This window comes from Choloepus didactylus, chromosome 18 (genome assembly GCF_015220235.1).
Source record: "Choloepus didactylus isolate mChoDid1 chromosome 18, mChoDid1.pri, whole genome shotgun sequence".
Taxonomy (NCBI): Eukaryota; Metazoa; Chordata; class Mammalia; order Pilosa; family Megalonychidae; genus Choloepus; species Choloepus didactylus.
Genome location: NC_051324.1, coordinates 44,699,899 through 44,713,145, shown reverse-complemented (window position 1 = coordinate 44,713,145; position 13,247 = coordinate 44,699,899). Strand labels below are relative to the sequence as shown.

The 13,247-nt window shown below is 40.8% G+C and overlaps 1 protein-coding gene across 3 annotated transcripts; it reads left to right on the top strand.

Annotated features, from left to right (window-relative positions):
- The first annotated feature begins 5,654 nt into the window (after positions 1 to 5,654).
- Positions 5,655 to 11,787, top strand: LOC119514126 (nucleoside diphosphate kinase A 1). 3 transcript variants are annotated; one of them, XM_037809722.1, is made up of 5 exons: positions 5,655 to 5,915; positions 7,275 to 7,404; positions 9,625 to 9,726; positions 10,874 to 10,986; positions 11,479 to 11,787. In XM_037809722.1, the coding sequence occupies exons 1-5, from the start codon at positions 5,872 to 5,874 to the stop codon at positions 11,594 to 11,596; spliced, it is 507 nt and encodes a 168-aa protein (XP_037665650.1). In that variant the 5' UTR covers positions 5,655 to 5,871; the 3' UTR covers positions 11,597 to 11,787. The 3 variants fall into 3 exon arrangements, with proteins under 3 accessions (XP_037665650.1, XP_037665651.1, XP_037665652.1); XM_037809723.1 differs by having other exon boundaries at positions 5,656 to 5,832; XM_037809724.1 differs by lacking the exon at positions 5,655 to 5,915 and adding an exon at positions 6,396 to 6,406.
- The last annotated feature ends 1,460 nt before the right edge of the window (positions 11,788 to 13,247 follow it).

Sequence of the window (13,247 nt, the reverse complement as noted above, 5' to 3'; positions counted from 1 at the left end):
TTGATGTAATCAGTTGCACATGCAGTCAATTGACTGATGATTTAATAAACCAGCCTTCTGGTTTATTAACCAGCCACAAATGTCCTTGCAATAACAGTTAGGATGGTGCTTGCTTGACTACACACCTGGACACCATCACCTGACCAAGTTGACACATAAAGCTAACCATCACAACTATCTGTTCTTCATCCCACAATTCCTACAGACTTATTTACTTACTACCTTCTTTCTGGGTATCCAACTCCAATCTCCTTTATAAAATGTTTCCCCTACCCCATCAAAGCAACCCAGGGACCACTCTTTCTTTCTCTACAATACTTGGTATTATAAGTGTAATTCACTAAACACTACTTCTATTATTTTGGGCTGTGGGTATGTTTGATTAAGCAGCTTTATTTAGCAGGTGGGTAGAAGACCAGTGCAAAGAATGATCTGTTATCTGAGGTAGTGACTTCCTGCTGCCAGTGGTTTCAAGCAGAGGCTGGCTGACCCTTTGCCAGGGTTTCTGAAGAGGTGATTGGCCTATATATTATTTAAGATTCTTTTAGCTTGAAATTCTATAAAGACATAACTTTCTGATTTGGTTTCCAAAAACATTTTCCTGTTTTTTAGTTTGCAAAATAATTTACCTGTTTTGGCAGTCATGTGGGGCTGTTGCAGGGTTGAAAAAGGAGGATCAGAGTGGAGTCATATAATTAGGGTGGCTTCCAGGAAAAGATGAGACCTTCCTATTTTTCACTCCCTATGTCTCTTTCTCAGCATCTGCCTGGGCATGAACCTCCTCAACTAATAAGGCTTAAATCATCAACTTAAAATAATCTGGCTCTAGAGTATGGTTTTATAGAGTCTACCAATCAGTGGCATTTCTGCACACTCTCAGACGCCATCTCAGACCTACTGAATCAGAATCTGCATTTTAAGAAGTCCCCCGGTAATTTGTTTGTACACAGAAATTTGAAAAGCATTAGTATAGTGGACTGCAACCACCGGAAAGGATTTTGTTAATAACTCTGTTGAACTGACATTTAATCCACCCCTTCCAAAAACAATAAGAAAAGAAAACTGGGATTTGTCATCTATTTGTCTTTTTCTCAAACCCCATATCCTATTCATCAGCAAGACCTGTGTGCTCCATCTTAATTATAAATCCTGTAACTAACCACTTTTCTCCACCTGCTTTGTCACCACCTATTGCAAATCATGATTATCTCTCACCTGGACTGCTACTGTGTTCCCAAACTGTTTTTTATTTAAATTTCACTTACTATTTTTTAATGCAATTTTATTGTGATCTATTCACTACACCATATAATCCATCCAAAGTATAAACTCACTGTCTCATAGTATCATCATATAGTTGTGCATGCATTGCCACAATTTTAGAAGATTTTCATTATTCCAAAAAAAAAAACACACCCCAAACACCCCATATCCTTTATCCCCCCTTATTATTTATATATATATATATATTTGTCTTTATATTATTACTCATCTGCCCATACATTGGATGAAGGGAGTGTTAGTCACAGGGCTTTTACAATCACATGGTCACATGATAAAAGCTATACAGTTATACACTAATCATCAAGAATCAAGTCTACTGGATTAGAGTTCAATAGATTCAGGTATTTCCTTCCAGCTATTCTAATTCACTAGAAACTAAAACGGAATATCTATATAATGCATAAGAGTAACCTCCAGAATGACTTCTCCACTCTACATGAAGTCTCTTAGCCACTGAAACTTTATTTTGTTTCATTTCTTTTCCCCCTTTTGATCAAGAAGTCATTCTCAATCCTACAATGCCAGGGCCAGGCTCATCCCTGGGAGTCATGTCTCACATTGTGGGGAGGGTAGTGAGTTTATTTGCAGAGTTGGCTGTGAGAGAGAGGCCATGTTTAAGCAACAAAAGAGATTCTCTGGGATGACTCTTAGGCTTAATTATAAGTAGGCTTAGCTTCTCTTTTGCAGGAATAAATTTCATAAGGGCAAGCCCCAAGATTGAGGGCTTGGCTTATTAAATTGGGAGTCCCTAATGCTTGTGAGAAGGGGGGAAGTTTAGTATTTCTACATTTTCCCCCAGTCCCTCAAGGGACCTTGAAAATACTTTTTATTTTCTGCCCAAAATACTCTGGGATGTATGGGGTATTATATTAACCTTTACATAATAACAAGATCTCATTCCCTATATTAGGCTCTATGTAATTACGTTGTTTAAATAAACTGACCACACAGGTTAAATTAGATAGTGTGCTACAGAGAATATAAATTTTGTACCAAATAAACATCTCTTAAATAACAGTTAAAATTCAGGAATAGATGTGACAGTTTACAATCTAGGAACCTTTACAATAAGTCTTCTTGAACTTTCTGTACTCCTGCATCATGGATTGCCTAATCTCTGCCCACGTTCTATCCCCTTCTAACCTATGCTCTCAAATTCAATTCTCAGCATTTGCTCATTATAGTTAGTTTATATCAGAGAGGCCTTACAATATTTGTCCTTTTGTTTCTGGCTTACTTCATTCAACATAATGTCCTCAACGTTAATTCACCTAGCTGCCTTCCTCACAACTTCGTTCCTTCTTGCAACCGTTCAATATGCCATTGTATGTATACCCCACAGGTTGCCTTTCTGTTCACCCGTGGATATACCCTTAGGCCACCTCCAACCATTGCAAATCGTGAATACTGCTTCTGTAAACACCAGTTGATTTAACTCAAAATTAAAAAAAATATATTTAAAAATAATTATAGATTTAAACGAAGTTCCAAGAAATGGACAGGGCCATCCTGTGTACCCTTCCTTGAGTTTCCCACAATGGTAACATCTTGAATAACTATAGTACAATATTAAAACCAGGGAATTGACATTGGTATAATCCACAGAATTCATTCAGATCTCACAGTTTTACATTCACTCATTTGTATAGTTCTATACAACATTATCGTATGTGTAGATTCGTGTAACTGCCACCACAATCAAGATACAGAACTGTTCTACTACCACAAGACTCCCTTGTGCCACCACTTTAGAGCCACAACCATATCCTACCATCCCTAACTCCTGGCAAGCATTAATCTATAATTTCTCCATTTCTATAATTTTATTTCAAGGGTGTTATATAAATGGAATCATACTGTACACAAGCTTTTTTTTTTTTTTAATCTTCATTTTATTGAGATATATTCACATACCACGCAGTCATACAAAACAAATCGTACTTTCGATTGTTTACAGTACCATTACATAGTGGTACATTCATCACCCAAATCAATCCCTGACACCTTCATTAGCACACACACAAAAATAACAAGAATAATAATTAGAGTGAAAAAGAACAATTGAAGTAAAAAAGAACACTGGGTACCTCTGTCTGTTTGTTTCCTTCCCCTATTTTTCTACTCATCCATCCATAAACTAGACAAAGTGGAGTGTGGTCCTTATGGCTTTCCCAATCCCATTGTCACCCCTCATAAGCTACATTTTTATACAATTGTCTTCGAGATTCATGGGTTCTGGGTTGTAGTTTGATAGTTTCAGGTATCCACCACCAGCTACCCCAATTCTTTAGAACCTAAAAAGGGTTGTCTAAAGTGTGCATAAGAGTGCCCACCAGAGTGACCTCTCGGCTCCTTTTGGATTCTCTCTGCCACTGAAGCTTATTTCATTTCCTTTCACATCCCCCTTTTGGTCAAGAAGATGTTCTCCGTCCCACGATGCCAGGTCTACATTCCTCCCCGGGAGTCATATTCCACGTTGCCAGGGAGATTCACTCCCCTGGGTGTCTGATCTCACGTAGCGGGGAGGGCAGTGATTTCACCTTTCAAGTTGTACACAAGCTTTTGACATTCCTTTTTCTTTTTTCACTTAGCATAATTCTCTTGAGATCCTTCAAAGTTGTTTTATGCATCATTAATAGGTTTTTTTTTTTTTTAATTGTTGAGTAGTATTCCATGGTATGGATGTACCACAGTTTCTTCAACCATTCACCCAGTTCTGTTCCCAGTTTTTGGCTAATGCAAATAAAGCTGCTATGAAAATTTGTATTCAGGTTTTTGTGAGAACAGAACATAAATTTTCATTTCTCTGGTAAAAACGTTCAAGAATGCCATCGCTGGGTCATATTGTAAATGCATGTTTGGTTTTATAAGAAACTGCCAAACTGTTTTCCAGTTTACACTCCCATCAGCAATGTATGGGTGATCCAGTTTCTCTGCATTCTTGACAGCATTTAGTGTTGTCACTATTCTTCATTTTAGCCATTTGATAGCTGTATAGTGATATCTCATCGTGGCTTTAATTTGCATTCCCTAATGGCTAATGATGTTGAACACTTTTTCATGTACTTATTTGCCATCTATTTATCCTCTTCAGTGAAATGTCTTCTTGTCTTTTGACCATTTTCTGAATGGATTTTTTTTGACTGTTGAGTTTTCGAAAATTCTTTAAATATTCTAGAGATCGGTCCTTTGTTAGATATGTGTTTGCAAATATTTTCTCCCACTCTAACTTTCTTTTCATCCTTCTCACAGGGTCTTTCCCAGAGCAAATGTTTTTAATTTTGATGAATCTAATTTATTGCCTTTTCCCTTTTATGGTTTGTGTGTTTGGTATCAAATTTAAGAATTCTTTGTTTGGCCCTGGGTTCTGAAGATTTTCTCCTTTTTTCCTAAACATTTTATAGTTTAAAATTTTACATTTAAATGTATGATCCCCTTTGAGTGAATTTTGATATGAACTGTGAGGTTTAATATGAGGTTCCTTTTTTTTCCCCCTATAGATGTTCCATTGTTTCAGTACCATTTGTTGAAAAGTCTCCTGGTTTTACTTTTGTCCCCACCCTTCATCCATTCCCCTTACAGCAGTCACAATTATTAAAAAAAAAAAAAAAAAAAAAAAAATATATATATATATATATATATATGTTATATATATATGTATATATATATGTTATATATATATATATGTATATATATATATATATGTTTTATATATATATATATATATATATATATATATATATAACATATATATATATATATGTATGACAATTTCATTCCCTTACAAAAGGCTTCCTACCACAATATAATCTGGCCCCTCTCCAACGGGATCTTCTACCACTGGATGTCCTCAGTTCTGATTGCTCCCTCACTTCATTCACATCAATTCCATTGGGTGTTCCTCAGAGATTTCCTCGACTGGCCTTTGAACATAGCTTTCCCCTTCAATTTTTTACCCCTTACCCTGCTTTTTCTTTATAGCACTTACGTAAGATGATATTATACTACATATTGATTTATTTTGCTTATTGTTTGCCTCCCTACCCCACAAACTCAATCAGAAGGTCCAAGAGTTTACTGCTATATCCCCAGGGCCTAGAACAGTGCCTGGCACACAGTAGGTACTCAATTATTGATTACCTGACTGGCTGAGAGAAGGACTGAATAAATACAAAGACGGAGCAATACGTCTACTTTGGATGAGGCGCTCCTTCAGACATCACGAATGGTCTGAGCGCCACCTCTCGGGGGTGCCAATTTGCTTGCGAACGTAGGAAACGAGTCACACGATTTAAAAAAAAAAAAAAAGGGGGGGGGGCCGCCTCCCGGAAGAGCACAAGACTAGTACCGGAAGTTAAGCTTAGCAATTTTGCGCCCTAGAATGACATCCTACCCACAGAAGGAAGCGCGGACGAGCGGTGTCTTCTAAAATGCGCTCTTCCGCGCTAGACTTCAGCAGAAGCGTTCCCCGTGCGGGGAAACCACATGGGACCCGGGCGCGTTTCCGGTGTCGGCGGCAGCAGCCGGAGTTGAAGCCCAAGCAGCTGGGTGAGAGGGGTTCGGCGCCTTGAGAAGAAAGGAAGAAGAATGGGATCAGGGGTGAAGAGGGCGGTTAAAGTTCCCTCTGAGAGGCAGGGAGGGGGATAGAATGGGAGGATGGGAGGGAAGGGCCGAGGAGCCTCTGTCGGCAGGTTCAAACCTGTCAGTGAACCTCCCGCGCCACGTGGGCTAGTCTTTTTCCGTGGCTTCCTTCCCCACCCGGCCGCGATGACTGGGTTGTTCCTTATTTGACTCTCTCGAATATAATGCCTGGCCCATAGTTGGCGCTGAGTTAAGTGTTTGTTGAATGGATGACAGTGTGTGCATAGCGGGGGTGTCGAGAGGGCCATTTGTAGGGATAATTTCTGTTTTTTTTAAGTCTCCCTTTCTCCTGTCAAATCCGAGCTTTTATCGGGGGTTCTCCATACAGTCCTTAGGGCTTTTTATCTTTTTCTTGGAGGGCAGGGGGGATTATCATTTAAGACATTTTCTTTGCGCTTACTGAGTGCTAGGCCTTGTGGCTAGGTATTGGGGACAGGCACAGGATTAAGCCAGCCCTCTACGCAGGTCACAGACCAGACAAGTAAGCAGAAAATTTAAATACAATGTTAAGGCGCTATGATGGGAGGTAAAGAAAGCATGAAGGTAGAGTCAGGAGGTGGCTGCTATCCATATTAGGGATTGTCTTCCAAGATGAGGAGCCTTCTCTTTTCTCATTGTGTTGAGACAGAGCAGGTCACGAGCTCATTCTCCTCTGTAAAAGGAAGAAGCAGGAATAGATGCTCTCTAGACTTCCTTCCAGGACAGTGATCTGAGAAATTACAGTCTAATATCAAATATTACTAATGACTGTAGTTCTTCCACAATCCATTTTTTATCAGCCAGTCAGAATATTCACTGCATCTTAGGGTGTAGCATAAATTGCATAGGCATGGGATTGGGAAATCTGGATTCTGGCCCTAACTTTGCTGCTCTGGACCTGTTTCCTCATTTGTAAAATGAAGGAGTTGTAATGAAACAATCTCAAAACCGCCTTCCAGTTCTATTACCATGTCTGTGGTACTGAGTCAAACCTTATTTCATACTGCTTTGTTACCAGACATCGTTTTCACATTATCAGTGTAGTTTTCCCATCTGGATTATTGAGAGAGATAGTGTCTTAGTTTTACACCCTTACCTTAGTTTGTCACAGTATTGGATTCATAGTAGATAGATAATAAAACTTATTGAATCAAATGGGATAGAAATTATAGCCCCTGCTTTTGGACCCTTCCCCTTTTTGGAAGTTTAGTTAATGGATTAGAGGATGGGAGTAGTTGGGTTTTAACCAGCGAGACTTGGAGGTGACATGATAGATTTAAACCAGCTTCATGGGCTAATCCTCTCAAGCAGGATAATGATGTAGGCAGGGTAGTCAGTGCTATTTCGTTCCCCCATCTGCCTACTCCCAGGAGCATGGCCAACACCGAACGCACATTCATTGCTGTCAAGCCTGATGGGGTTCAACGGGGCCTCGTGGGAGAGATCATTAAGCGCTTTGAGCAGAAGGGATTCCAACTTGTTGCTCTGAAATTGTTGCAGGTATGTGGATTTCATTCTTCCTGTTTCGATTCTTTTGTAATATAAGGGAACATGGCAGGTTAGGCTCTCTGTTTCTCCCTTCCCTTCCTTTTTAGACTTCTCCATGGTAGTGAGGAGCACAAATGTCCTGAAATATGGAAATTCCTCAGTGGCCTAGCATTGGGACTGAATCTTGGAACAAATCAAGTTATTTGGGGCAATAGAAAACAGTCTCTCTTTTCCCTTGGCACTGCAAGAGAGCCACATATTACAGCACTGTAATTTCTGACTCACAGCTCTGGGCATTTTTGAGCTCCCGGTCTTGAGCTTCCTGAGCAGATAATTTTAGAGAACTTTTTCCCCCCTTTGAGGCAGACATTTTTCAGCAAGGAAATCTTTTCATCATCAGTTATCCCCCACTTAGTGTCTAGCGTATGTTGGGCTCCATAGTGACACACTGGGGAATACTGTGGTTTTGCCCTTGGAGAGGACTTCCTGAGGCAGTAGAGGGCAGATGCACCTGCAAGACGCCTGCAAAGCAACATTTCAATAAATGCAAAGAATTGATTGGCCAAGAATCCTTCTTCATACAAACCTGAGAGATAAGACTTCAAATTCTCAAAGCCAATAATTTAGGGGACAATCTTTTTCATTAAAGGAGTCAACTTTGGACTTTCCTAGTATATTTTAAATATAGTTTGATTTGCAATTTAGTTCCTATGTGATATTTTAGAAAACTGCTTTAGTACAAAGGGGGTTAACACCGAGGGAGAGCATGATGGAATTATTACAGCTAGGTGTTGGACAAGGGATGCTTTCCAGAAGCTTTGCATATTAAATTAGGCTTTGAAGGTAAAATGAAATGAAAGTATTGTGCTGGGCACTGCCTGAGGCATTCTTCATGTTTTCTTGTCTAGTCCTCACGACAGCCCCGAAAGGTAGGTACTCCTGTTCCCCTGGTTGTTAGTGATAAGAGGCTGAGGCTTGGAGAGATTACATGACATGCCTGATAGCACATAATCAACAATGATCTGAGATTTTAATCTGAGTCTCACTAATCCTTAAGTGCATGTATATTCACTTTTAGACTGAGTTTCCCATCAAGGACATGGATTTGGTGAAGAATGGGAGGAAACATAGCTGCCCTGAGTCGAAAGGGTTATTTAAATCCGGGGAGGAAGCAGGAGCAAGGGAAATCTTGATGTCATTGTCACCCCCCACCCAAAAAAAAAAAAAAAAAAAGAAGAAGCCTGTGATCAGTTTTGCAGACTTGAATTTATCAGAAACAAGTGAAATTTAAAGAGTATTCTGGTAAGGGCAAGCCAAGTCAGTGGTGTTCGGAGACTGCTACTACACAACCCTTCTGTTTGGATTGGAAGGGAGGAGGTGAAGGGTGAATTGCTTCCACGGGTGATTGCATGACCATATAATTTTATTTTGGCAAGTGATGGTCAACGAGGGTCTAAACAGTAGTATATCTTTCATGTGCTTTCAGGCAGCAAATCTCCACACTGGTGTGTATCAGTGAAGTGTACAGTATTTCTCATACAGTGCAATTCCACAGAACTGGAAAAACTAAGGGACTGGTAGAACCTTGACAAGAGTAAATGCAGTGGCTAAGAGCTCACAATTAAGTCAAGTTGCTAAGCATATGGTTTGCTCTCTAGCTGACTTGTTCCCACATGCCAGCCTTGCAGTATGAGAGGTTTGAAGTCATTTTTCAGCAAAATTATTTATTGCTACATGTCACGTCCTTTTGAGTGGTTTGCAGATACCTGGAAGAATTGCATGGTCACTACACTGGGCCTTTATCTTCTGATTAAATGTGAAGTATTCCTGGCAAATGGCCCTGGATCAGTTTGCTGCACGTTGAATGCCAGGACCACCTCCCTCAGCTCCCTCTAACATTGTAGTTGAGGTTTGCTCTGGTAATGCAAATTCCTTGTATTGTTACATTTCCCTGTCTATAAAATGAGATGACTAGATTCAGTTCTTAGGGCATATGGTTTTATTCTGACTGGTCAAGGCCAGTAGGGGCAAAATTGATACAAAACCGAAGAAACATTTTTTAGTCCCTGCCATTGCTCCCTTCCGATAGCGTGGACAGTGTGTTGGGTTATAAGAGGTTCAGTGAGCTGGGAGCTCACATTTTTAAGAGCTGGATGGGTGAGTGGGAATTAACTAGACTGCTGGTTCTTAGATGATTTAGGGGCCTAATTCTCATTCTCTACTCTGGAATAGGCTTCTGAAGACCTTCTCAAGGAACACTACATCGACCTGAAGGACCGTCCATTCTTTGCCGGCCTGGTGAAGTACATGCACTCAGGGCCAGTGGTTGCCATGGTGAGTGTGCTTGTGTGGGAGGTTGATGTGAATGACTCAGTTGGGAGTGGAGGAGAGTGAGTGTTGTGATTCCTCTTTCTGGTGCAAGCTCCTCATTGACTCACAGGAAGTTAGGGCTGGGGATTGGACAGTTAGCATATTAAGTTGGGCCCTTTAACCCACCAAAGACAAGATGCATTTGCTTCCTGAACTGAAGACCCATGACTGGGAGAGACTAGGAGATGACTGTCTGATTGCAAGCTCCTGGGGCCAGGGAGATTGTCTTTTTTTTTTAAAAACCAGTTTTATTCACACACCATACAGTCCATCCAGTGTGTACAATCAGTGGCTCTCACTGTAATCACAGAGTTGTGCTTTTATCACCATGAGATTGTCTCTCGTTTATGACAGTAATTCTTCACCAAGTATGTACTCCTGGTGCCAAGCTCTCTTCTAGACACTGAGAGTACAGTCATGAATGAGACAAAATAGGTATCTGCTTTCATAGTTTTCCTTACCTATGCTTCTTGTAGGGGAGGTGGACAGACAAGAAAGAAATTAAAAATAAATATATATCGCCAATGATTATTGCTATGCATGGAAATGAAATAGGATGATGTGATAGTGAATGACCACTTTAGTTTGGGCGGTCAGGGAAGGCTCTCTGAGGAGGTGATTTTCAAGCTGAGATCTGAATGACAAGGAGGAGCCAGCCATGCACAAAATCATGGTGAAAAGCATTCCCTACCATAGAAACAGAATGTGCAAAGGCCCTGAGGTAGGGGTGAGCTCAGCTTTTTGAAGTATAGGAAGCAGGCTGGGATGGCTGAAGCTTGGTGGGTGAGAGAGAAGGTAGGATGAGATGAGTTTAGAGGTATGAGCTGGGGCCAAACCATGGAGGGCTGTGTTGGGAAGCCATGGAAGGTTTTCACTTGACATTTTAAAAAGGCCACTTTGGCTGCCCTGTCAAGAATGAATTGTAGAAAGCCATGAGTGAGTTCAGTTTTCCCAGTTTTGGAACAAGTAGGTGCTCCATAAATATCTGTTCATTGAATGACTCTCATCCTAAGGGGGCTTTTTATTTATTTATTTATTTTAATTAATTGTTGCCAGATTTTCTGCTGAGATGGGTTTTCTTCTTTGATCATGTCTTCCTTTGTCCTTGGAGGTCTGGGAGGGGCTGAATGTGGTGAAGACGGGCCGAGTAATGCTCGGGGAGACCAACCCTGCCGACTCCAAGCCTGGGACCATCCGCGGGGACTTTTGCATCCAAGTTGGCAGGTGAGAGTTGGTGCTTATTAATTATGCTTTTCCAAAATTAGAGTTAGTTTCCAGAAGAATTTGGGTTCCTGAGGCTGGGGATGGACATGATACCATATGCAAGTTGATTTTTATTCAGAGGTCATTGTTTTCCTCCCCATTAAGTTGGTGTTTGCCTTTGAGGGCTCTGTCTTTGGTTGCTATGGTCGTGCCTCTGTTGAGAGTGTAGAACCTGGTTCAGAGCACTTCGCCAGCAGTGTCCTTCCTAAGGCTCTCACTGCCTGCATCAGTGTTGCTGAGGGGACCGGATATGGGAACATGGGAAGGGCGTGCTGTTCATCCTTACATTAACACTAGCTGTGGGCTTTTTCTTTAGACATGGTCTAACATACATGGAGCTTTGGCTTTTTCTGCTGTAGTGACTGTAGGCTTTCTGGCAATGGGAGTGAGGGGTGCTTTCAGTAGGTTAATTGTTCTGCTCTTCATAATGTGGCTGTCTTTTTCCCCTCCCAGGAACATCATTCATGGCAGCGATTCAGTGGAGAGTGCAGAGAAGGAGATTGGCTTATGGTTTCACCCTGAGGAACTGGTACATTACAAGAGCTGTGCTCGGGACTGGATCTACGAGTGACGCCAAAGGCAGACCATGGAGCTTTTCCCACCTCACTTGCCCTCCCTCCCACAGCTGGGGACCAGACTATAGCACATCTGGTTACTTCCAGGAACTTCTTAAAATCTGGAGGGAAGCTCTTTTTGAGCTCTGAGTGTTCCCTGAACAGTGTTATGTGCTGCTATCACATTAAATTGTTTCATTCCAAAGTAGTTGGTTACTTTGTATTGCTGTATTCCTTTTTGTATGCTTTTTTTTTCTTTTTCATTTTCATGTTCTTTGGATAACTTGAGCTAATAGAGAATGCAAATAATTTATGAATTACTTATATTAGCCTGAGAGATCACACAGACACAGGCATTCTTTGCCAGTCCCTCTCCTTCCATCATGTATCCCATCCACTCTTTTTTTTTAAATTCAATTTTATTGAGATATATTCACACAGCATTTAATCTACCCAAAGTGTACAATCAGTGGCTCATAGTATCATCATATAGTTGTGCATTCATTGCCACAATCAATTTTAGAACATTTTCATTATTCTAAAATAAAAAAGTTTTGTGGACAGTAAGTCTGAAAATCTTGTTTGTAGCTTTGATTTATTAGGATAGTTTTTGTTGCTTTCACAGAGACAAGATAGAAGTTACTTCTCTTTTATTGAAAGTCCAGGTAGATAGGCAGGGGTGGCTGTAAGACTGATCCAGGGACCCAGGTGGCTTCTGACCAACTGAAGATGGATTATTACCCCATGTCTGCCTTCCACCAAGTTGGGAAAGGAAGTGGAAGGGGTGCCCTTTTTAAGGGTACAACCCTGAATTTATAACCTTTACCTCCCTTTAAATCCCTTTGGCCAGAACTTCATCATGTTGTTGCACCTAACTCAAGAGAAGCTGGAAAATGTTATCTGTAGCTGGCAGCCATGTGCCCACATTAAACTCAGGGGTTCTACTAAGAGAAGAGAGTAAGAATAGATATTGGGGGACAACTATCGATCTCTGCCATTAGCTTAAGCAAGTTTTCTTTCTTCGTCTTTTTCATGTTCCAGTGTGTACATCAAGTATGGCCAGTTTGTTTTGTGGGGTGAGATGGAAGTACACAGACTTCTGGAGAATGAATATGTATGTAGTGAGGTGAAGGGTCATAACAATCTTGTTTAAGGTACAGTCAGTTTTTCCAGGAAGGAAAGGAGAGGTGAAAGGCAGAGGGTTGGTACTGACTGAACCAGTAAGTAGGTATTAGTGACCCAACCAAGGGCCAACAGCTCTCGAGAGAAATCCCCAGAGAAATTCTCAGATCCTTTCCCATAGTTGACTTAATTTTTTTTTTATTGTGGCAACATGTATATAACATAACACTTTCCATTTTAGCCACTTTCAAGTATACAGTGGTATTAATTACATCTACAATATTGTGCTACCATCACCTCCATTACTCAAACTTTTCATCACCCCAAACACAAACTCTGTACCCATTAAGCATTAACTCCCCAATCCCCACCCTGTAATATGTGTCTCTGAGTTTCCTACAGCTCAAATCTTGGAAAGCCAATAGGGTGTAAAATAGGCCTGGATTCTCATCTCATTTCATCAGTTACATGTTATCAGCACAGTGCCAGGAACACAGGTGACTACGCAGGCCAGGTTCCTGTGGTTGGGTCACAGTCCCAAGAGGA

Coding starts and splice junctions, on each gene's coding strand:
- LOC119514126 (XM_037809722.1), top strand. CDS start 5,872: ATGGGATCAGGGGTGAAGAGGGCGGTTAAAGTTCCCTCTGAGAG. Junction 9,727..10,873: donor CAGGGCCAGTGGTTGCCATG/GTGAGTGTGCTT, acceptor TTGTCCTTGGAG/GTCTGGGAGGGGCTGAATGT. Junction 10,987..11,478: donor TTTTGCATCCAAGTTGGCAG/GTGAGAGTTGGT, acceptor TTCCCCTCCCAG/GAACATCATTCATGGCAGCG.